Raw genomic sequence first — 25,977 nt, forward strand, 5'->3', positions numbered from 1 at the left:
CTGGGAGGCAGAGTTTACAGTGAGTTGAGATTGCACCACTGTACTCCAGCCTCAGTGACAAAGTGAGACCTCATCTCAAAAAAAAAAAAAAAAAAAAAACAGAAAAGAAAGAAAGAGAGGTGCCTCCCACATCCTGTGGAAAATATGCTTTGCATTTGACAACCTAAAAAAAAAAGGTATAAAATTTTGAACCTATTACCATCAAATGCATTTAGATTTATTATCTAGCAGCCATTTGGTCTCCTACTCACCTAAGAGCAAATAAGGTCACCCAAACTATGGGATAGAGGAATAAAGTTAGCAACAGGCTGTGGAAAGAGGCCCCTCCAAGCTGTGAAGCTTATTAAATGATTGGGTCACGGGAGTTCATTTTTTAGAACCCCACAGGGCAATTCTACATAGCGAAGAGTGGTCGCAAACTTAAACTTTTGCCTGTGTTTAAACATTTTTCAGTCATTTTTTAAAAGCTCTTTCTAAAAGGGATGTTCAACATGGAGATGATGGTACCTTACAATTTATTGTAACAAATATTCATTTGAAATAAAATTAAAAATCATTTTTCGATGCCACTTTGCACAGGAAAAAAAGAATTAAAACTAGTAAATGACCACTGCAATCACAGGGAGCTATTATCTGGCCTTTCCACTGCCTGGGCCTTCTGGATGGCCCCCATGTAGTGTATTATATGAACCGGTGCCGTGGAGATCTAAAAACTCTGCAAGGCCAAATTAACCTGGAGGAAAGGAAGAAATGGGCTCTCTGCAAAACCATTTCCTGTTAAAGCCATTTCCTATTTCTGGGCAGTAGTGTTATTAGTTCTCACTTGGACAGCATTTTTTTTTCTTTGCAAAAACTCATAATTATAACCATCCTCTTAAATCCATTTCCCCTTTCTTCCTTTGCCTCCATAAATCATTCTTGTATTTTTCTCCTCTCAGACCAAGAAGGTTATAACCTTGCAATTATATTCGCACACAGGATCAGTCATTATCCATTTGTTGAAATGCTTATCCTCTAGTTTAAGAATGCATAAAATGCGGCCAGGCGCAGTGGCTCACGCCTGTAATCCCAGCACTTTGGGAGGCTGAGGCAAGTGGATAGCTTGAGTCAAGGAGTTCAAGACCAGCTGAGGCAACATTGAGAAACCCTGTCTCTACAAGAAAATACAAAAATTAGCCAGGTGTGGTGGCGCACACCTATAGTCCCAGCATCGGTGGTGGGAGGATCATGTGAGCCCAGGAGGTGGAGGCTACATTGAGCTGTGATCACACCACTGCACTCCAGCCTTGGTGATAGAGGGAGACCGTGCCTCAAAAAAACACAAAAAAATCCCAAAAGAGTACATAAAATGGCCAAGTATTTATTACTAAAAAAGAGCTTTAAACTAATCAGGATTTTTATTCTGCTTTTCCTTATATTTCTTTGTTTCCTTTCTTCCAAAGCCTATGGCAGAATAACAGTATTTTTATTCTTCAAAAGATCATTACTGAGGCTGGGCACAGTGGCTCACGCCTGTAATCCCAGCACTTTGGGAGGCTGAGGTGGGAGGATTACTTGTGGTCAGCAGTTCTAGACCAGCCTGGCCAACATGGTGAAACCTTGTCTCTACTAAAAATACAAAAAGTAGCCAGTTGTGGTGGCAGGCACCTGTAATCCCAGCTACTCAGGAGGCTGAGGCAGGAAAATTGTTTGAACCTGGGCTGCACAGAGGTTGCAGAGAGTTGAGATTGCATCACTGCACTCCAGCCCCGGTGACAGGGTGAGACCCTGTCTCAAAACACACACACACATACACACACACACACATTACTGAGATTTGAACACCTGGACTGAGTCCTGGCTGGTCTCTTTCTAGCTGTGTTAGCTTAGATGAGTCACTGAACCCCTCCAAGTCTCTATTTCTTCTAGTAAATCGGGGAAAATGCCTGCTTCACCCATCTTTGCAATATGCAGTGAAGGTTAAGCAAATTCATATTGTGTGTTAAGAACCTTTATAAACTATGAAACTCATACAGATGCCAGGCATTGATATTGCTATGAATTCCTCATGTCTCTGGGACATGAAGTGATTCTGCAAAAGCATGTTTGTCCTGTAATTGAAGCTTATCTCTTCAGGGGCCCATTTTGGGAGGAAATTATAATAAAAACTGGTACACCTTTCCCTGTTAGCTTTAACAGACAATAGTGGATGTAATAGATACGCCTGCATCATCACAATACCCATAGAATTTTAGGATGCTAGGACAGAAAGGGGCTGAATACTGAAGGTGCCCAACCTCCTCGTTTGACAGATGAGAATGCCGGGCCCCTGAGAGGCCTGTGCCTTGCTGAAGCTCCCACGGCTGGTGTGGACGGAGCCTGGGCCGGAGGCTCCTGCCCCGCCTCTCCTGCCTGGCTTCTGCTTTGTCCTTCTCCCTCCTCTGACCACTCCCCTTCCTGGACTTTTCACTTTTCCCACCCACCCCTTCTAATCTCTCTTTATCGGGAAACTCTGACCTGCAGGATTCAGTGTACAGTAAGTTCTTTAAGAAAGAAGGCGGCCAGGCGTGGTGGCTCACGCCTGTAATCCCAGCACTTTGGGAGGCCGAGGCTGGTGGATCACGAGGTCAGGAGATGGAGACCATCCTGGCTAATGCGGTGAAACGCTGTCTCTACTAAAAATACAAAAAATTAGCCGGGCGTGGTGGTGGGCGCCTGTAGTCCCAGCTACTGGGGAGGCTGAGGCAGGAGAATGGCGTGAACCTGGGAGGCAGAAGTTGCAGTGAGCCAAGATCGCGCCACTGCACTCCAGCCTGGGCAACAGAGCAAGACTATGTCTCAAAAAAAAAGAAAGAAAGAAAGAGAGAGAGAGAGAGAGAGAGAGAGAGAGAGAAAGAAAGAAAGAAAGAAAGAAAGAAAGAAAGAAAGAAAGAAAGAAAGAAAGAAGAAAGAAAGAAAGAAAGAAAGGAAGGGAGGCTGGGTGCAGTGGCTCACACCCATAATCCCAGAAATTTGGAAGGCCAAAGCGGGAGGATCGTTTGAGCCCAAGAGTTACAGGCTGCAGTGAGTCATGATTGTGCCACTGCACTCCAGCCTGGGTGACAGAGCAAGACCCTGTCTCTAAAAAATAATAATAAAAATAAATAAAATTTAGTTTTTTTAAAAAAAAGAAAGAAGGGGTGAGATTTCAATGCAGCACTTCTGACATGGATTAGGGGGATCTGGAGGCCTCTGTAGTCATCCAGTTTGGGGTCTGTGTTCTCAAAGTTTGGCTCACAGGGAAGGAAAGCATCAGTGCCCTTTAAAATGCCACCTTGATAAGAAATATTTATGTATTTTTTACATCCCATCCCAGACTCCTAATGCCCAAAATGCCCTTCACCTTAGTACAGCCAAATCTCAAATATCCTTTCACAAACTGTTTACAGACCCTCAGGGAGAAAAACACAACTATTAACCTACCCCACTGCACTGGGGGAGTTTAATAACTAGAGTCCATCCTGAGGCTCCATGCTTTTAATAACTCAATACCGTATAAAATACACCACAGCATGTGAACCAGGTGATACCATCACTAATCATGAAAGGCTTATCAAAATTTAGCAGTCTTGAATTTTATATTTTTCATACTAACTGACAACCTCCAACATCCAGAAACGCCCTTCCTGAGGATTGTGACCCAGAGGGGAATTCCACTGTAAGATTACTGTCTGTCCTGCACCTCCCTCATCCCATCCATAAGCAAGTCAATTTGTCTTTGCCCCCCAAATGCATCCCCCATCAATCCATTCCTCCCCATGCAACAGCCTGAGTCCAAGTCATCACTGAATCTCACCACCTGGGCTCCAAACACATTCTCCTCACTGATTGCCTCGCTTCCATCCTTGCCTCCTACAGTCTATTCTCCATGCAACTACCAGCGGGATTTAAAAGCTTCATTCGTTCCTGTTATCCCCTGTTTGATACTCTCTGGGGACTTTCCACTGTTACCTGAGCATAACCCTAACTCTTTTGAGGGGCCACAGGCCCTGCATGATAAGTCCCTACCTTCCTCTGGAACTTCACCTCCTTCTGCTCTCCTCCATGGGCACTCAGGCCCCACTGGTTGTCTTTCTCTCCGCAGTATGCTAGAATTTTTCCCATCTTAAGACCTTGGCACTTGCAGTTCCTTCTAACTGGGACTCCCTTTGCCCATCTCTCCACGTTCTTCTCTGTCATTCAAGTCTGTTTGAATGGTGTCTTCTCCGAACAGCCTTCTTTATCCACCCCAGCTGAACTTGCCTTCTCCTTTCCCCAGTCTTTCCCTAGCCTTGCTTCTGTTTCACTTTCTTTACTGCACTCATCTAAAGTTTTTACTATCTGAAATTTTGCTTCCTGGCAGGGCGCGGTGGCTCACACCTGTGATCGTAACACTTTGGGAGGCTGAGGCAGGCAGCTCACTTGAGGTCAGGAGTTTGAGACCGGCCTGGCCAACATGGTGAAACCCCATCTCTACTAAAAATACAAAAATTAGCTGGGCTTGGTGGCGCGTGCCTGTAATCCCAGCTACTCGGGAGGCTGAGGCAGGAGAATTGCTTGAACCCAGAAGGCGGAGGATGTTGTGAGCCAAGATCACATCACTGCACTCCAGCAACAGAGCGAGACACCATCTCAAAAATAATAATAATAATAAAATAAAATGAAATTTTGCTTCCTACATTTTTTGCTCATTTATTTGCCCGCCATGACAGCGTCTGTTCTCCACTATGCCAAGAACTATGCTTGTCACACAAGAGGTGACATAAAGTCAACACCAGTTTATTGACTGTTGGCCTGCCTATCTGAACACAGATACAAAAATGAGGATAGCAACTGTCCTTGCCCACCGCTGCGGGAGACAGACAGGTAAAGAGATGTGTTGCAGTTTACAACAGTGGTTGTTTTTAGGAAGCTAAGGTGAGGCATTGTCCTCCCTCCCAGTATTACCACACGGGCGCATCGTGGAGGCCCCCACTGGAGGAGTGGACAAGAGGAGAGGCCTCAGCTTATGCTCCAGCCCCTGCTCTGCAGGCCCAGCCCCCCACACATTGATCTTAGGTCACTTAGTTCCTCTTTCTGAGCCCCTGCCTGCTCTTTGCAAATGGATTAGGCTACTTACGGGACCCCTAGTAGGCTTACTGTGGGTAACGGTATGAGGCAGGTGCTTGGCACCCAGGAAGCACTCGCAGCTGCCACCTGTGATTTTCACAGCGCCAGCTCCCTTTTGGTCACCAGGCCCTAGAGATGCTGCAGGGACCTGCAGAGATGACAAGAGTCCCGGTGACTCCTGTTCTTTCACTCTTGGTCCATTAACTTTCTGTTGTTTTTCTTTTTGAGATGAAGTCTTGCTCTGTCACCCAGGCTGGAGTGCAGTGGCATGATCTCGGCTCACTGTAACCTCTGCCTCCCGAGTTCAAGCGATTCTCCTGCCTCAGCCTCCCAAGTATCTGGGATTACAGGCACGTGCCACCAAGCCCGGTTCATGTTTGTATTTTTAGTAGAGATGGGGTTTCACCATGGCCAGGCTGGTCTCCAACTCCTGACCTCAGATGTTCTGCCTGCCTCAGCCTCCCAAAGTGCTGGGATTACAGGCGTGAGCCACCGTGCCCTGCCATGGTCCATGAACTTTCATCCTTCATTTTCAGCCGTTCCTTTCTCACTTCTTAACATTGTCATCAAAAATCAGTAATTAGAGAGAGTAGGGCTCTACAGGGTAGTGTGTCCGGGATCCCAGGCAGTTGTGTTTCATGCAACCCACCCTGACCACCTTGCGGATGTTCCTGTGGCCTAACAGGTTTGGACAAAGACATTTGCCACCAGGGGGCATTTTTCAGGCAGCACAGCTCCGCCTGGTGGTCACAGGTTTGTTACAAGGATCTGTGCCACCAAAAAATAAAAACTTCACTGCATAAAGATGCTCATAATATTTAATCCCATGTAATTTTACACCTAGGAATGTATCCTAAATGAAAAAAGCAAAATGATATATGGGTGAACATGTTTGTTGCATTTGTCTATAATGGCAAATCTTGGAAACAAACTAATTGTGCAATAATGAGAGAATATAAATTGTGTTACATGAACATGAGAATATAAAGTAGCCGTAAAATGTTAGGTAGGAAGACATGGGAAATTCCTAACACGATATTAAGAATTCACGCCACTGAAATGCTATGAAGGGATTACACAATTTAAATTTTCATTTTCTTTGTGTAGTGACATTAAGGGTAATTTTTTAAATTAAATTTTGTCCTTGACAGTTATTTTGTCTTTTCAATTACTCCCAATCTCTTGAAGAAACAACTTAATCTTTTATCTAACTGTGATATTGTCTTTCATCAGTATGTAATGATAGTGACTATTATATAGTGACCTAAATATGTATAATGTGCATGTAAATATGTAAATAATATATACTATGTGTGTGTATATATAATGGTAACATGTATATATATTATATATACACACAAAGTATTGGTTCATCATTTATTTTATAGCTATTATAAAGCATTCGCTATGACCTAAAAGGCCACATAATATTCTTATTTAAGATTTTATTACGAGCTGTAGAGCCAGATAGTTCTCTTTTGTTTCAGTCTAGTTCCGTAACCACCTATTTTGGCTGCCTCTTTGGAAAACCAATGTAAAGTTACAATTATGCAGAAGACACTTGGGACAGTCGTTGAGAGCAAATCGATCTTACTCGCTGAGTGTTCTCCTACTCAATTTATGAACTGTGGTTGAAATTAAGCTTGTCTTATAAATGGTTCCAACAGCAATTTTACTCTGCTGTTGTTTCAAGGATCACACTACATCTTACTGGCTTACACTAAGAAGTTGGTAGATTGATATCTTTATGTATTATATATGCCGGAGGATGTTCAGAATGCAGTTTTAATAATATTTTAGGTATTTTTATATCAGATGTGTGTGTATTATTCATTGTCAATAAACATCAGTTATTTAAAACTGTACAACAGATTATAATCCTACTTTTGCTTTTCAAATCTATGCTTATAAATTAGAAATGTTATATTCTCTTGGCCAATCATAATTTGATTATTTGAAAATTTATTTTCTCAGCTCCCTAGATTGTAGGGGTTTATGATAGTGGTGTCTGCCTTTCACTCTAAAGGATTAAATGTTTTTACCTGAGTAGAAATAATGAAAGTGAAACTCCAGGTGTTGTCTAATGCTATTAAATTAGATTACATTAATCTCTGTCTGAAAAGTGCCCAAATAGATAGACTTCTGAAGGTTTACTAGAGGCAACAGGATATTTCTTTCTTTAGGGACTCCATTATTGGAGCCATTTCCCCTGGTGCCAGCTGCTCTTATTATCCAATGTTTTCTACAGGCCTAGGGCTTACAACAGAGAGCCATTGGAAGAATGTAAGCATCACCTCTCATTTTATAATAGCAATTGGGAATTTGGGGATTGGAGCTATATGTGCAAAAAGTGATTACTTTGCCACTTTATAGACAGCAAAACTGAGGTGTACTCAGTTTGTGATTTATTTAAGACAACAGTGCAGTTCAGGGACAGCCCTAGAATGAAACCCAATCATTTCTGAGCCTCTAGTAGAGTGCCTGGTCCATGAATCGTCCTATCACTGACATGGATAAAACTAAGTGAAATTGAACTTTTACCAGAACTTTTGAAAACCCAGACTTCTCTTTAATTATGACAATAATTTTAAAAATCTTTTTACTTCTAAGTCATGCAAACAATAAATAGGGATTTAATGAAATATATATCATGACAGGAATTCAATATACAGTGAATCCCGTACCTTGGCACCCAACCTCCCAAAGGAGAAAGAGTAGAAATATAGATAGATTTTTATCACAAATGTAATTTTACAATTACACTGTTTTGCATGTTGCCTTTTCTTGGTTTAACAATATATTACAGAGGTCATTCCATGATACTACAAAAAGATTTGCCTTATTTTTTTACTGGTTACCTATATCCCATTGGCACAGGATTCAACCTATATGTGTACTGGATTTCTCATCATAATTTGAGTAGCCCCCTACTAGTTCCCTAAGGCAAATCATGCTATAGTGGTTGTCCTTGACTCAGATTTTTGTGCACTTGTGAAATTATTGTATTAAAAGATATGTGTCATTTAATTTTTTCATCAATGTAAATAAGTTGTTTTTATTCATTTATATGTGTTTTGTCTGTTTTATTCCACCTACACAAGTCAACTTATTGCCTTCATCTTCTGGAGTTAAAGCTACTGATATTGGCACGTGATAAATAATTTTTTCCCATGCAAAACAGTGCTTTCTAAAAACAAAATAAATGATTAGCATTTTTCTTATTATTTTCATGTGAGTTTTATGTGCTCAATGTATCTCTAGCTAAGAAGTGGTAAGAATGATTCCTAGGTTCCACGTACAGCCATGCACCACATAACAACATTGCAGTCAACAACAGACCTCATGTATAAAGGTGGTCCCACAAGGTTATAATGCAGCTGAAAAATTTCTATCACCCGGTGACGTCAGAGCCTCATAGCACAATGCATTACTCACATCTTTGTGGTGATGCTGGTATAAACAAACCTAATGTGCTGCCAATCGTATAAAAGTCTAGCACATATAATTATGTTTAGTACATAATACTTGATAATATAAATGACTTTGTTACTGGTTTCTGTATTTACTATGCTATATTTTTATAATTATTTTAGAGGGTGCTCCTTCTATTTATTATAAAACAAAATTTACTGTAAACATCCTCAGGCAGGTCCTTCAGGAGGTACTGCCGAAGAAGGCATTGTTTTCCTAGGAGATGACAGCTCCATGGATGTTACTGCCCCTGAGGACCTTCCAGTGGGACAAGATGTGGAGTTGGAAGATGGAGATATTGATGGTCCTGAGCCTGTGTAGGCTTACGCTAATATATGCATTTGTGTCTTAGTTTTTAACAAAAAAGCTTAAAAAGTAAAAAAGTAAATAAAAATTTTAAAAATAGCAAAAAGCTTTTAGAATAATGATATAAAGAAAAACCATGTTTGAACAGCTTTACAGTGTATGTGCATTTTAGGCTAAGTGTTATTACAAAAGAGTCAAAAAGTTTGAAAAAATCAAAAAGTTTGTCAAGTAAAATGGTTATGGTAAGCTGAAGTTAACTTATCTTGAGCACAGAAAAAATTTTTTAAATAAATTTAGTGTAGCCTAAGTGTATGGTGTTTCTAAAGTCTATAGTAGTGTACAGTCATGTCGTAGGCCCTCATATTCACTCATCATTCACTGACTTACCCAGAGGAGCCTCCAGTCCTGCAGGCTTCATTCGTGGTAAGTACCCCGTGCAGGTGTACCGTTTTTTATCTTTTATACCGTATTTTCACTGTACCTTGTTAATGTGTAGATATGTTTAGATTCACAAATACTTAGCATTGTGTTATAACTTCCTACAGTATTCAGTACAGTAACATGCTCTACAGGTTTGTAGCCTAGGAACAGTAGGCTACACCATATGGCCTAGGTGGGTAGTAGGCTATGCCTACACTCCATGATGTTTGCACAATGATGGAATTTCCTAATAAAGCATTTGTCAGAACGTATCCCCATCATTAAGCAATGCATGACTGGATATCCATATATGTATATATGTATGTGTGTGTGTATATACAACAATGTTGTGGTAGAGTTTTCATTGTTGTTTTATTTTGCCAGCATTTATCTTCACCATTGTTATCTAGAGTTTTAAAATCAGAATATGAACTTTCCTTCTATAAAAACATCTACATTTATCCTCTGAGATATATTCCATGTTATGTTAGTTTTTTAAAAATGTTCTTCCTCTCTTTTGGTAAAAATTTTATTGAGATATAATTCACATACCATACAACCCACCCATTTAAAGTATACAATGTGGTGGTTTTCAGTATATTCCGAGTTCTGGAAAACTGTCACCACAATCCGTTTTAGAACATTTTCATCACCCCTGAAAGAAACCCAGATTCTTTATCTCCCACCCATAATGCTGCCATTCCTGTCATTTAAATTTTGAAAGATACCTTTTCCCTCCAAGGCAGCTGTATCAGTTATATTTCACCTGGAGTCCATCGAGTGACAGTTTCCTTATACTCTTCCTGTATTATCAGAACATTTCATCTTTATCAGCCTTGTAGGTGAAAAATGATTGCCTGCTTCCATTTGCAAGGGCACTGACCGTCTTTTCATGTTCCTTGGCCATTTGTGTCACCTCTCAGTGAGCTTCTTGGTAAACCTAAATAAAAGCAAACACGTCGATGTCACTGCTTTAGTTATCCCATCCACAGGTACATGATACGTGAGGCAAAAGCCACTATGAAGCTACTGCACATTGAATTTTAGAGGAAAGAGCACTTTGCAGACAGGCCCCGTGCACTGGGAAGTCCACATGGAGCTTGTTCCCTGGGCTGCCCTAGTAAGCAGCAGGAGCCTGTGTTTTTGTCTGTAGGGTGACTCTGTGCTTTCTCTCAATGTAGATAAAATTCTTGCTTCTCTACTTGACTTAATTTGACTTTGTGTCAATCTGTCAATCACCGTTTTTTAATTGACATTCTATGGTCTTTGTTCTATTCTCTCAACACCCAGTCATCTCAGGATAAACCTATCTTTATATATCTACCTCTTACCTCTTCTGTGATTCCTAAGAGCTTTGTTCGCTAGCTCAACTCCCTGGTGGAATCCTGATTACTTTTTCTTAGTTGGAGGGTCTTTAGGGAGAGCTGGAGCTCAAGTAAGCTGGGGTCACAGAACTCCTGGGAACAGGCATGTCCTCACCCCTGCCACCACACCTGAGCCACATTGCCTATCAGTCATTGTTCATTAAGTTCCTTGTGTGGGGACTGTAGCCTCCAGTGATCAGAGGAAGGGGAGGACCCTGGGGGTCCCCTGCCACAACCTCAGTACAAGGTACCACAAAGTCTCTGACCAAGTCTGCCTTTCATACTAACAATTATTAGCAGACAAGCAAAATGTCAGCTTCCTACCTGTGCTCTGAAGCTTGGTGCATTCCATCTCTTTGTTCCTTAGAAATACCTCACCTAAAAGATCTACTTGCAGCAGATGTGACAATTATATATATATATATAATTGGTCCATTTTGGGTATCAAATTGGACCATTTTTAACACCTTGTCTTCTATACCACAAAATTATTTTCAGCATCACCATGTAATAATCAGTAATACACATTATTTTCCTGACTCACTACATAAATAATTTAAAAAGAAGAAATTTCCATTTTCACGATAATATTTAAATTTATTAATTGAGAAGAATTCAGTGCTACTTCTGTAATATTCCTGCCAAACAGGCGTAAGCTCAATGGGATAAGAAGAAAACATCAGATGCACTAAATTCAGAAACATTCTACAAGATTCCTGGCCAGTTATCTTTAAAATAGTGTCCAGGTTCTAAAAGTCAAGGAAAGACTGAGGAACTGTCCCAGCCTGAAGGAGACTAAGGAGACAGGAGCCTCCTTTGGTGCAACTTGTGATTCAGGGCTGGATTCCTTTTCTAGAAAGGACGTCATCGGAGTAACTCGTGAAACTGAAGTAGGTCTGAGCACTGGGCAGCACTATTGTAGCAATGTTTCTTTCCTGATTTTCATGACAGTGCTGTGGTTAAGTTGGGGAAAGCCCTTATTTGTAGGGAATGTACATGGGGAGATATGGGGTTCATGTTCAGCAGGTCAGCATCTTACTCTCAAATGGTTCCAATTATACAATAATGTCCTTGTACTGTACTTCTATGTTTTCTCTGTGTGATTTAAAAAATAAAAAGCCCTCAAGAGTTCAAAAACCTGAAAGGTAAGTCACTGTAGCAATTGTTCAGAACTTAGAGCAACAAAAGCCTTTTTTGAGGAGGAGTCTTTTTCCATCAATATTGTTTAGAATTATTGGTGCACGGCGCTAATCAAAAGCCAGGGGTCTTTTAAAGTCAGTTTGGTTTTCGCTTGTAAATTCTCTACCTACAGCGCATCTCCTTACTGCTTACACATGGAATGGAACAGCTCCAACCACCCTGCCCTCGGTGGGCCCTGATTGCACTGGGAGATCAGAGTCCTCCATTAAATGATGGGATGTGGGACACTGGCCCAATGGAAGCCCTGGGGTAGGCTAGGAAGACCACTGGGGACAATGTTAGGCTGCTGGGCTGTGTGAAGGATGTTAGGACACGCCCTTCACACAAGGGCAAGGTGCCTGTGTAATATCTAGCGAATCCATCACTTATTTCACCAGAAGAAGAAAACGTTAACATCCCTTATGCTAATTAAACTTTTCAGAGCCAAATGTGGCAAAGAAGCCCTTTAATTAGCTGCCTCTATAGCGTGGGACTTCTGATTAGGGTGTTTCAAATGCTATCTAGCAACCTTGGATGTATATTCCTGTCATCAGTAACCACCACTAGGGTGTGGATTACAGCTAATCAGCACCTGTACCTGCTCACTCTATTTTAACGTAAATGCCAATGTCTCCCCAGTTCGTAGCACAGAGCAGCGAGCATGGTAGACCTTTGTAGAATGTAAATGATGTGTCTGTGTAGCTCGGCATTTGCATTTGGGTGTGTGTGGAATCAGTTCCATTTGACCTAGATGTAGTAGATTGTCAAGGTCTCGGAAGCAGGTGTGCAGCTCAGGGAGAGGTCTTTAGAATGGAAGCACTTGGCTTTTGCCCACAGCACAGGGGAGGCACAGACACTAAGACAGAGCAGGCTTGGAGAGTGAGCTCAGGCAGGAGCGATGGTGGCCGCTGTCATTGCCTCATGCCCTGTTGTCAGCTGGCACACCTGAAGCAAACCATGAATCTGTGATTAGGGGTGGAGTGCCTATGCAAAAGAGATACCGAGTAGAAAACTTAGGGTACCTGAAAGGAAACCCCCACACCTTCTCTGAGATCATCCTGTTTGGCATTTTAGCTAGAAGAGAATAGCCTTAGGTGCCAGGCTCTATTCCTATCTCCAGCTTCCATAGTGTGCAGCTCTCAAGTCTTGATGGACGTAAGAGTCACCCAGGGGTTTTGCTAAAAGTTGAGATCCTGAATTCCTGCCTCATGGGCTCTGATTCACCCAGGGCATATTTCAGAGTCTACATTTTTACCAAACGCCCAATATTTTTTATGTCTGTGGACCACGGACCTTGTGACAACCTGCCCTAGAGGCCTTGCGATCAGAAAGCCCAGATTTGCCTTCCCAGCTCCTTCTCCAGCCGCTGGATGACCTTGGGCAAGTCTCCAGACCTCCATGAGGCTGCAGCTTCTCAACATCCAGGGTCTGTTGTGAGGATCTAATGGGTGGAAAGGAAAGCACTTTACAAACTGTGTAGCCCTGCAGAAGTCAGAGGACCTCGCCCTGTTTATTACGCCAGCCTTGATGATCTGACCATGGAGGCTGAGTCCTTCCCATGCCTCCTAGGGCCATTTTTTAAAGAAAGATCTTGTGCTTTGCGCCCAGCCTTCCATACAGCAAAGTGCGAGAAACTACAAAAGGAGAAGGAGGAGCTGGAGAGGCGGTTCGAGGACGAGGTGAAGAGGCTGGGCTGGCAGCAGCAGGCCGAGCTCCAGGAGCTGGAGGAGCGGCTGCAGCTGCAATTCGAGGCGGAAATGGCACGCCTGCAGGAGGAGCACGGTGACCAGCTGCTGAGCATCCGGTGTCAACACCAGGAGCAGGTCAGTCTGCAGTGCGGCTCGAGCTCTGCTGTTGGGTGATGCAGGTGGCGGGCGGCGGGGATCCGGTGCCACATTAGCAAGAAGTCCTATTCAGTAGGTGAGCTTTCCGAACAGTTCACTTTCTGAGTTGCTTTCTCCTTTCTCCCCCCTCCTCTCTTCTCCTCCAGCCACTGTGGCCTCCTTCACTCTTCCTCAGGGTTTTCACACTTGCTGTGCCCTCTGCCTGGAATGCTCTCCCTCTAGACAGTGCATGGCTCCCTCTTGCCCTCCCTTCCAGACTTTTCTCTAATGTCACCTTGCTCAGTGAGACCTTTATCCAAAATTATTATTCCTCCCCCAACCACATACACACTCTTTCTGTCCCCCTCCCAGTATTAGTGTTCCTTCAGCACTTATCACTAACACATACATTTTTGCTTTTCTACCTTATTTATCATCTCTCTATTCCATGAGGGCAGAGAGAATAACAAGCAAACATGTATGTAGCACTCGTCCTACACCAGACACTGCTCTAAGCTCTTTACAGGAACTGACTCATGTAGTCCTCACAGTTCCCCTAACGAGGAAGGTACCATTCTTATTCCCATTTTACACGGAAGAAAGCCAAGCCCCCATGGTTCAATAATTTGCCAGAATTCACAGAGCTGGCCATGGAAAAGCCAGGGTTCAGCCAGTCTGGTTCCACACCCCTGCTGTCAGCCACTAAGTTAGAATTGCCTGCCAGCTCTCCTGCTGGATCCTGGCACCTGGATCCATGCCTGGCAGAGTACCACACAATATCCATTTGCTGAATGAAAGAATGAATGCCCATGGTTAACCTTCACCCAGAAACCTTACTGGAGAGGAAAATGCATCCATGGACTAACCAGAGGATAATTCCCAGGGAGCTTGTCAGTATGAAAGCTAGAAGGAGGCAGGTGCTGCCACCCCCACGGCAGCTATCTTGTCCATGACTGCCGTTAGCGCTGATGAGAGGCAGGCGGACGATTCAGTGTACCCCCCCCACCACCACCCCCGCTTCCATGAGCACTGCTGCTCCTTTCTTTTCTCTTGTTTCTAAGTTCTCCAGCTCCGATGGCTTCGTCCCCACCCTCTAATTGGTGTGTTGCTTTATATAGTGTGCTTATGATATGCTTAAGGTAAGTTGACATTTGTGAAGAGCACCCTTTAAATCTCACTTGACATTCAGGTTAGTGTCGAGTGGCCTTCATTGTCCGAAACCCTTGGGCTACCCTCCTCGGCTGCTTCCAAATGGACATCTCAGACGACAGTACCCACCCAGCCCTCCCACTGCCCCAGAAGAGGCTTGTGAATCTTAGGGGACCTGGGAGAAATTTAAGAGTAATACTAATTACTGTCATGGTAATAAAAACCTCTCTTACTTTATGGCATTTTGTTCTACACAGTATCTCAGGTTAGTCATTCTTCTTTCCTAGAGGCCTATAAAAGCCAGACACACCTCCCTGTTTGAGGTGGGTTAGACCATAGAGACTATGAAACAGAATAGGTTACAGCTAAAGTTACCTGTTGGTGTTAAGATGAGAAACTGAACCCCCGGTGTCGTGCCTCCCAGTCTGTCTGCATGTAACTCCAGTCAGTAGACATTTGCACAGCCTGCTGTCTACAGTCTTACTCATTTTACGGCCGCTTTATACATCTCAAACCTGGTATGAATACCAGCTTGTTCTGTGCCTCTGTATCTATGGGCTATTCATTCCCAGTTTTACACAGAACACGTTTATACCCATATTTACCAAAGGCCTCTGATCTGAAGGTCTGAGTTGGTTGAGACGACACCAGAAGTTGAGGAGGAGACGTAAGAGGTGGTCCACAGGCAGGAGACCCTGAACGAAGCCTCTCGTGATGGTGCCCTGGAGCTGAGGCACGGCTGAGGGGAGCATGTCCACTCAGGGGCCAGGACGCCTCGCTGAGGCCTCACCTATGCAGAAGCATGTGCTGAGAGATGTGCTTCACCTCTTTTTAAAGCCGGGACATGGCGGCCTTTTAGAGATTTCAAACTGGAGCGATGAAAGGAAAGAAGCCCTTGACTTTTCCACATGAAAATGACTTACATAAGCTACCTGGGCATAATTCAAACACGCTCTGTTGTATGAGAGCCCTGCGCTCTGTTCATGATCCTTTATGATAGCAAAAGCCATTTATTTATTTACTCATTCACCTGTGCAAAGAATATCTATGGAATGTGCATTGTATGTACGCAAAGCACCATGACAGGATACTGCAAGAGATACTAAGATTTATAAAATGTGGGCTTGCTTATCTATCCATTGAGGAAGCTTCGAGATAAGTGCCCAAGGAACTGTGACGCAGGTGAGAAATGCAGACAGGGTGTGGAGGAATTGAGAGTTTCACATCTTATCCTCACAGCTGGAAATGTCAGAAATCACATCTGAATGCTTTACATTTGACTGAATATTTCCAACACAAACCCATTGGTTTGGGGGAACCAGAGAGTGAAGCCTGTGAATTATTCAGGCCCCTGATTCTGCTCCTGCTGCAGAACGTTGGCTGTTTCCCCAGGCTTCAGTTTCCCTAGCAGAGAACATGCAGGAAGTGAGGAAGATGAAATGCACCCCAGGCCAACAGTCTAACTACCAGATAGAATCAGTGTTTCTGTTTAGTGGGAGAGGAGACTCAAGGGTGTGACTGAGATGGAGATGAGGATGATCCGTGGTTTCAGGGTCCATGGTGGACCTGTCCACTCTTGGGGCCTCCTTCTCAGGGACAGTTGCACTGGGCAATGCTAACCCCACAGATAACGACATCTCTGTCCTTCTGGAACCTTAAAAATCAGGTTCACTGGCCTGGCATCTCCTCATGACCCAGTGGCCCCCAACATCTGGCAGCAGGGGCAGGTGCTGCTTCAGTTCTGACATGCAGGATTTTCTGAGGCCGCAAATATCACTTTACTCAAATTGGGACTCGCCGGCCGAGGCAGGCTGACCTCTGGCTTTGCAGCAGCACCTCCATCGTGACAAAGCCAGCCAGAGCTGCTTCTTGCTTGGCCCCCCGCCATCTCACAGGGCAGGGGCTGGCTCTCCGCCCATGGCGTGTGCTCCGGCTACACAGGTGGGTCACTTGGAGAACTGGCAAAGCACCGCTTCTCAGCCTGCCCTGACACTAATTGAATCAGAATCACTGATGAGGCCTGGCAGCGGGTTGTTTTTGGGCTCTCCCAGGGAATTTCTGTGTGCAGCCAGGGCCCAGAACCGCAAGCATCACGGGAGCTGCAGGACCCTGCTGGCTCGAGTTAAGGACCTGAGGGAGGGGCGCTGAGGGGGACCTGAGGGGGTGGTGTTGCCTCTTGGCTTTCTTAAGTGAGTTTAAAGACAAGGTATAACTCTTATTTTAAAGGTGCAATTATAAAGGTGTTTAACGTGTGAAAGCCAGCTCTCCTTCTGTAGCAAGCTGCACATTAACAGATGCCAAATTGCCACAGCTTCCCTTTGTCAAAGCACGCAAAACAGACTCACTGTAAACACACATGCATTTTCCTTTTTTGCCCCAAACATGTTCGGCCCAGCTTCCAGCCCTAGTTTCTGGGCTGCCTTTGGCTGTCCCCACACATAGGCAGCCACAGAGCCTGGCATGCAAAGATCAGGCTTGTGACCTTTGACCCATTCCTCCAAGACCCTAAGTTTGTCTTACTCCACAACTTGCTCCAGAGCCACTCACTTCAGGGACTGCCAGTCTGGATGCATGATGATTCTGCTCCATCAAGTCTCAGCAGAGATTCCTCCTCCATAGGGAGCAGCAGAGCTCAGCCTTTGGAGTTTAAATTTGCTTTGTCTCATATCCAGGATACACCTTCTATGCTTTCGTAAGGAAATCATTTTAGACTAAATGACTAAAGGAAGAGCATCCCAGGATTAATCCAAATGCACAGAGGCCACTTTGTCCATCATCTGCATTATGCCTCCTTAGCCCTCCTGCAGAGCAGGCTCACAGCTGCCATGCAGCGGAAACCACATTCTCTCTAATCAAATAGAAAGAGATCCCTGGGGGCCCTCGTCTCTCAGCACCAGAGTCTGCCATCACAGCCCAGAGGTTCCATGCTCCGGGAGGAGGCGGTGCAGTGGAGATGGCACCTCTGTCAACACCTGCCTGCGTGGAGGGCTGCAGAGGGGCAAAGGCACAGCCCCACATGGGATGACAGCAGACTGGGAGCTCTGGCATGGCTCTGAGCCGGTGTCCAGGATACTGTAAGCCTGGACCAAGTGAAGGAGGGCCCCCTCGTTATCTAAAAAGGAAAAGTCATTAAGAGCATGGGAGAGAGTGGGCCTGGGCAGCCTCCCTCTCTCTCATCCCATGTAGGATGGGCGCAAATGGGAGTTTAATCTGGTTTGGGTTTAATGAGTAAAGCTGAGACAACGTAAAACACACGTTTCTTCATTTGAAATCTAAGTCTTCTCTAAGTGACTTGCCAAAGCCCTAGATCATTGCATTTTGTAAATGGCTAAATGAAGTCAACCCACAGCTGTATTCTTACCCGTCTGAGAGGGTGGTCTTCCAACCCTGTGCTCTGCTGTCCGTCAGCCCAGCTGAATAGCAGGCAGCTGCAGGAATGGAGTCGTGTCACAGGGAACAGCTGGTTTTCTATAGAACGAGGACTACTACCGGATGGCCGTGTTGACAGACACCTCCATGGCCCAGCCCAGAACTCTGTCTGTGAGGAGGGAGGAGGACAGCCCAGTGGTGGTCTAAGGGGCCTCACCAGGGTTCTAAATGGAAGAGAAGGATGCTTCAGCCAGCCCGAGTTTGCCATAGGCCATAATGGTCGAGCACTTTTATCTTTGATTTGGTGATCTTCAATGCATAGAAAGATCTTGTGCTTTCCTTGGGTCAGCTTGTTTAAATCTCCTCCAATTCCTTCTGGTTCCAAGGTCCTCTCAGGCTGGGAATTCTTATTGGCTGCTTCATAAATGTGAACCTGTGCTATAGAAAGAAGCCAAGAACCACAGGAGAAGACGTTATATGGATTAATACTATGACAAGAAAGAGGATGGCCAACAGTAGACAGCTCCTTCCTCTTTGAGATAACATTTTTTAAAAACCATAAAGTTGCATGAAACCTGAATTACTAAAGAGTGGGGATTATTGTGTTCAGATTTTTTGACTCATGGGCTCCCATTAGTTTCCTTCCTAACATACTGGGCATTTCTCTAATTCCATATGAACTTTTAGAGTTAAGAGATCAGTATTTCATTCATAAAAGCACCTCGGAAAGGTTGTAAGGAATATATCATGCCATTACATTACCCTTAATACAATGGGCATGGTATTCCATCACCAATGACTCAAAGGCATACCTTCCAGCAAGCCAGAATGGCATACATTGATGCCACAAACACAGTGTAGTACTGCCGGTCAGGGCACGTCCACCTCCTGGGACTCACGGGACTCTTCTGAAACTTAGTTCTTCCATCTGTCTGTCTTTTCTGAAACCACTCATGATCATTTGTGTAAGCACCGAATAAATTAGAATCACGCCAAGGACCGATGAAAGGTTTTTGCTCTCCTGAACTGTGTAGCAACCCTCCAAACAGTGTGTTGCGGGGGCGGGGGAAGCAGGGGCCTGTGTTTTTACGTGCGCCATGGCCTAAGTGACACCTGTAATGGAGCAGAAAGAAAAGATATTTCCTTTTTTAAACCAGTGATTTATTTTTCCAACAGATTGAAAGGTTTTGGACAAAGATTCCATGAAAACCTCCTATAAACAGGAATTGGACAATTAAATACTGTTGTAATCAGCCTTTCTGCTGGTGGGTTCATAGCTCTGAGCTTCAAGTAAATACCGTTTGATCAAGAATGGCCTTTAAATGGGAGTGAGCCATTGTGCACCACGTCCGTTCTCACACTGCGATGCAGCTTTCCTAATGCCATAGGTCCACTGTAGGTTTTGCCTAGTGATATTTGTTTTAGTGGATGAAGTTCTCATTTACCACAAGAGAGAGAAGTCAGGATAATTATTTGATGAAATCATAGTATCCAGAATGGGAATCCACCCTTTTTTAAAACAAATATATCCTCATGTGTCAACTTCACAGTCAGGCTTCCTTTCTTGAGGAGAGCCCTTTCTCCATTCAGATCAAAGGTTAGCCTGTGAATTCTCCCCAGAGAAATGTGGGAGCCCAGAGGTGGCTGAATATGACCAGCTAGAAGCAATGTCTTCTTAACTGGGCCACCAAGGAGCTTCAAGACCAGTGCACATTTTCTAGTTCAGTGGTTTTCAAATGCCAAGTTTTGATGCAGTAGTAGCTTGTGAAATAAATGTAGTGGCCTCTAACTAGCGTTTTGTAAAACAAAGTAAAATAGAGGAAACATTTTTAAACCAGATTTTTCCAAATGGAAGGGGAAGTTTTGTTTTTGTGAAACTTTGGTTTTGGGTATGGTTGTGTGTCGGTGTGTGCACTGTGATATTGTGTACAATGGTGATTTTTACAGTGGATCACTGACAGAGAATTTGTATAAACACTGTTGTAGTGCATCCAGGAGAGATTTGCAATCATAGGGAGAGGTCGTTTTAGGCAATTACTCCTGCAAGTCATACATTTGAAGTTAAAACAACAGCCACAATAAGAATAACAAAAACAGTAAACCTGGTAGGCAGGCAGGTGAGGGGTAGGGGAGGGGGTCAGGAAACATGAAAATGAAGAATCCCGGACTGGACTGGCTGCACTACTTGCGATTAAACTGCTAGACGTGTTCCTGCAGCTGGGAAGCAGCAGCCCTTCCCAGGAACACCACGTTGCCTGAGCAGAAGGTCCAAGTTATAATCTGGTGGGCAACCTTAGGTTTAAAAACAGACACACAGACCTGCCAGCCTCACCTGGTATTGGCGAGAGAATCCTAAGGTGTTCGTTGCTAGTCTTGCTTGGGGGAGGTGAACACAAAACAATAGTGCATTAGAAAGAACCTCATCTTTGGAGTCAGACAGACCTGGGTCTCACTGTTAGCTCTGCCATCTATTAGCCCTTGGGCAAAACATTTCAAATTTCTCTGAGCCTCAGTTTCCACATCTGTCAGTTGGGCATAAAAAGATATACTTCATAAGGTGGCTCTGAGGGTTAAGTAGAGTAGCCTATCTCAGACAGCCTAATAAGTATTCGTTCCCTCCACTTACCTTGTGTACTGTAGCTCCCCCTGCCACTGGGAAACAGACCACCTCGTAGGGAGGACCCTTTTCTTTTCCTTTGCCGTCATCGCTCATAGCGGTGCAAGCGGGTGGACAAGCAGTGGGAAGGGGATGGTCCAGGAGCCACACTCAGGACTCTAAAGAGGTACCTCAGACAGTGATCCCCTGCCTGGAGTTGGACCCTCCTACAAAGAGCCAGGTTGTGGCAGTGACCTCCCTGTGATTCCGAGGGCTGCCACATCACCACCAAAGTCCAGCTCTCCTGCTTCGGCACGAGGCTGTGACTTGTCATTGATGTTTTGAGTCACGGACCTTTTCCACTCACGGAATTCCACTTCTGTTCTCCAAGCAGCTCTCTGTCTAACCAGTAACTGCGACTCTCCTCCAGGTGGAAGATCTCACCGCCAGCCATGATGCTGCTCTCCTAGAGATGGAAAATAACCACACAGTTGCCATCACAATCCTGCAGGATGACCACGACCACAAAGTCCAAGGTAGCTCCCAGCCTCGTGTGCAGCAGGCAGGGGCGGGTGCTGCAATCCGAGCCTTTCCTGCTGCAGATGTGTGGAGCTCCCCCTTCCTCTCTTGTCCCTCCTTTCCTGTCTTTCCCTCCTGGTGCATTTTTTCCTGTTGGCTCCTGGGAAAAGAAGAGATAGGAATTAAGGATCCAGGTAGTTAGTTGCTTCTTTCCTCCAATGCAGTTATCCTCAACCTTGCTGAATACTGGAATTCCCCGTCCCCTGGGGAGCGGTAACAAAAGACCAATGCCAGCCTCAGTCCCACCCCAGGGATTCTGATGTCCTTGGTCCATAGTGCAGTGTAAGCATCAAGATTTCTTAAGACTCCTTAGGGGATTCTAATGTGTAGCCACACTTGAGGGCCACTGTCTAAAGCAGGCATGGAAATAGTGCACTTTTTTTTTTCCTCTTTTTTTTTTTTTTTTTTGAGACAGAGTCTCACTCTGTTGCCCAGGCTGGAGTGCAGTGGTGCGATCTCAGCTCACTGCAACTTCTGCCTCCTGGGTTCAAGTGATTCTCCAGCCCCAGCTGGAGACTCCAGCCCGAGTAGCTGGGATTACAGGTGCCCACTACCACACCCGGCTAGGCTTTATGATGTTTATTGCCTTATAAAAACAAATGGAAGCCCCGGCGTGGATACACTTTCTTCATATTTGTGATGTTCTCCGGGCCACTGCAGCCTCTGGTTGGATCGGGGTATCCAGAGCTTACACTCATAGACCACATTCACCGTGGGTGTGCGTTAAGTCTCCAGATCTTTCTTTCTACATTTTTGTAACTTTGAATTATCTTTGGGTTTTACGTGGGTCATAACAGCATCATTACTAAGTTCCAGTGAGATTTTCCTTTGTGAAAGAGGCAGCATTTTACACTTTCACATGCATTTACATTAATACGTACAGTTTATTTTTCAACTTTCTCTCGCTTTACTTTCCCTCCCAGTCAGCTGGTTGTTAAAGTGTGTATTAAAGGCCGGGAGCCGTGGCTCACACCCGTAATCCCAGCACTTTGGGAGGCTGAGGCAGGTGGATCACCTGAGGTCAGGAGTTCAAGACCAGCCTGGCAAACATGTCAAAACCCCGTCTCTACCAAAAATACAAAAATTAGCCAGGCGCGGTGGGCTGGCTACACAGGAGGTTGAGGCAGGAGAATCGCCTGAACCCTGGGAGGCAGAGGTTGCAGTGAGTCAAGATTGCGCCATTGCACTCCAGCAACAAGAGCGAAACTCCGCCTCAAAAAAAAAGTGTGTATTAAAAGCAATGACAGTTAACAATACATTGATAAACTTTTACAATTTGAGAATTAGCATCAGAGTTTTTATTATTGTAAAAATGTTCTCTGTGAACAAGACCCAGTGTGCCATAACCAAGGTCTGTGTTATTGTCACCCTCAAGCACCACCCCCACTACCTCTGGGAACTATTAGTAAGTGACCAAGCCGGAGGCAAGGGACGGGATTTTCCTGGGGACTAGTTAAATGGATTGCCTCGGTCCTGGTAGTGTGTTTCACACTCAGAGTACTGGTCTCTACCCTCGGCTACACATTGGAACCACCTGGAAGTTTTTAAAAATATACTGATGTGTGGCTCTTACCTCTGATATTCCAATTTAATTGCTCTGGGGTGCAGCCCAGGCGTCAGAAGGCTTTAAAACTCCCTAGGTGATTCTAATATGCAGGAAAACTTGAGGACCATTGTGTTAAACACCGTATTAAGCGTGAGACAGTGTCATGAGCTTGAAATAAATACATGATGAAGACACAGTTAGCAATGGTTTATGTCATCTTCAGAATGGATACTGCCTCTTCTTTTCCCTTGGGGCATTGGGATCCTTTGAAAACGCCCTGAAATCTGTCACTAGAGGAAGCTGGTCTCACGAGAAAGAACGTGAGTGGAAATGGTGCAGCGAGCCATGGTGTTGCCTTTTCTTTCTGGATTTTCACAGAAATCTGGTGGATTTTTCTGACTAACGAAGTCTCACTCAGACACCACATTCCAGGTCTTTGAATTATAAATGATGTCAAGGCCATGTGGGTGTAGGTAATGGTAGCTAAAAAATTTATTATTATGGTCAGGATGCTGCTCTCGATGACTGTAACACTAATCATTTAGTCAGAGGCAGGCAGACCGGAAAGGCCATATGGTTCTCTATCAGTGAAATCAACACAAAAGGCCATATGGTTCTCTATCAATGAAATCAACACAAACATTTATTTTCCAAATGTAAATGTCACCTATAACAACTGGATTTCTTAGTGACCCTTACCACCATTAGTTAAAAGATTTGGGTCAATGAAAACCACAAAGTTTTTCCTAATTGCAGCACACGCCACCCAGAATGGTAATTGTCGGTCTCCAGTACGCTACCATTCTGAGCATATGATCCAGGCCGATTAATGAGAACCTCTTCCCTCTCATTATAACATGAAAACAAATTGCTTGTGTAGCCAGAATGAGATGGGCTTCACCCAGCTAATAAGACTCTTCCCATCAGGAGGAAAACAGAATCCATTTGCTTAATAACTCTTACATGACATCTCTTTCTGCCTAACTTGCAAATTATTGCTGGAATGACACTTTTCACGGAACAAAATTGTTTCAAACCCTCCAAGAGGAACCAGTCCAATTAGTTCTTCCTTGCATCTGAGTTGTCTTAACACCGAATCTTTGCTGAAGCAAATCCCAGGGACGTATGGTTCTCAGAGTGCAGCCAAGAGGCTACCAAGGTGTCCGTGTAGACACAGCACTGAGCCTGGCTGGTAAGCCCGGCTGGCAGGATGGCTGCTCGCAGCTCTGCTGCTTTCCTCAGCCCCAGATGGCTGCTTTGCAGTGGGAAGGAAGAGTGATCCTGGGAGGGGAAGAAAATAGGATTTAATGTTAATTACCTATTTTGCCATGAGAACAGTTTAGAGAATCAATGAATAACGTGAACAAAGGATCTGACTTGGGCAGGATGGTGGTATAGCTGAATGTAGAAGTGTGTATGTGTGTGTGTGTGTGTGGTGTGGGAGGTATGGGGGGATGCGGGTTTGTGTGTGTGTGTGTGGTGGGAGGTATGGGGGGGATGCGGGTTTGTGTGTGTGTGTGTGTGTGTGGTGGGAGGCATGGGGATGTGGGAGTATGTGTGTGGTATGTGTGCGGGTGTTTAGTGTGTGCAGTATGTGGGTGTGCATGTGTGTGTATATGTGTGGTGTGTTTATGGGGAGTGTGTGGTGTGTGGTGTGTGTATGTGGTGTATGGTGGGGGTGTGGGTATGTGTTGTGTACAAAGGTGTGGGTGCTGTAAGGATGTGGGGGAAGGGCATGTGTGTCCTTGTGTAAATGTGTATGATTTGGAGGTGTGCAGGCGTGGCAGGTTATGAGGGTGTGATTAGTGTGTGTGGGTGTGTTATGCGTGTGTGTGGTGTATATATGTGTGTGTGGTAGGTGTGTATATGGTATGTATGTGTGTGGTGTGTGTAGTGTATGTGGGGGTGTGGAGGAATGTGTGTGGTGTGTGTGTAGTGGGTGTGTGGTGTAGGTTTGTATGGTATGTATGTGGGATGTGTGTAGTGTGTGTATGTGGGGGTGTGGGAGGCATGATGTGTGTGGTATGTGTGGGGGTGTGTGTGTGGTATATGTATGTGGGGGAGTGTGCAGGGGTGTGTGTGATAGGTGTGTGTGTGTGGCATATAGTGTGTATGTGATTAGTAGGTGTGTATGTGTGTGTGGCATGTAGTGTGTGTATGCGATTGTGTGTGGTGTGTGTGGCGTGTGGTGTATTCGTGTGATGTGTGTGTGGTAGGTGTGTGTGGGGTGTGTGGGGGGGTTTGTGCATGTGGTGTGTGTGATGTATGTATGTGCTGTGTTGTATGTAGCGTGTGTATGTGATGTGTGTGGGGTAGGTGTGTGTGGTAGGTGTGTGTGTGGCATGTGCTGTGTATGTGATGTGTGTGTGGTGGGTGTGTATGTGTGCATGGCGTGTAGTGTGTGTATGTGATGTGTGTGGTAGGTGTGTGTGTGTGGCATGTAGTGTGTGTATGTGATGTGTGTGTGGTAGGTGTGTGTGTGGTGTATGGTGTGTATGTGAATGTGTGTGGTAGGTGTGTGTGTGTAGCGTGTGTATGTGATGTGTGTGGGGTAGGTGTGTGTGGTAGGTGTGTGTGTGGCATGTGCTGTGTATGTGATGTGTGTGTGGTGGGTGTGTATGTGTGCATGGCGTGTAGTGTGTATGTGATGTGTGTGGTAGGTGTGTGTGTGTGGCATGTAGTGTATGTGATGTGTGTGTGGTAGGTGTGTGTGTGGTGTATGGTGTGTATGTGAATGTGTGTGGTAGGTGTGTGTGTGTAGTGTGTGTATGTGATGTGTGTGGTAGGTGTGTATGTGTGCCATGTGTATGTGAATGCATGGTAGGTGTGTGTGTGTGGTGTGTGTATGTGATGTGTGTGGCAGGTGTGTGTGCAGCATGTGTGTATGTGATTGTGTGTGGTAGATGTGTGTGTGTTGCATGTGGTGTGTATGTGATGTGTGTGGTAGGTGTGTGTGTGATGTGTGTGTGGTAGGTGTGTATGTGTATGTGTGGCATGTGGTGTGTGTTATGTGATATGTGTGTGGTAGGGGTGTGTGTGTGTGTGGTAGGGGTGTGTGTGTGTGTGGTA

The 25,977-nt window shown here is 44.7% G+C and overlaps 1 protein-coding gene across 3 annotated transcripts in view; it reads left to right on the forward strand.

Annotated features, from left to right (window-relative positions):
- The window catches only part of MTUS2 (microtubule associated scaffold protein 2), a 481,365-nt gene that overhangs the window by 441,758 nt on the left and 13,630 nt on the right, over positions 1-25,977 (forward strand). For all 3 annotated transcript variants that reach the window (XM_024348494.3, XM_054665152.2, XM_003314094.7), the window contains 2 exons: positions 13,455-13,669; positions 21,214-21,319. In XM_024348494.3, the coding sequence (XP_024204262.2) occupies positions 13,455-13,669; positions 21,214-21,319 (321 nt within the window). The remainder of the gene's footprint in view (positions 1-13,454; positions 13,670-21,213; positions 21,320-25,977) is intronic.

This window comes from Pan troglodytes, chromosome 14, assembly GCF_028858775.2.
Source record: "Pan troglodytes isolate AG18354 chromosome 14, NHGRI_mPanTro3-v2.0_pri, whole genome shotgun sequence".
In the NCBI taxonomy this organism is placed as follows: domain Eukaryota; kingdom Metazoa; phylum Chordata; class Mammalia; order Primates; family Hominidae; genus Pan; species Pan troglodytes.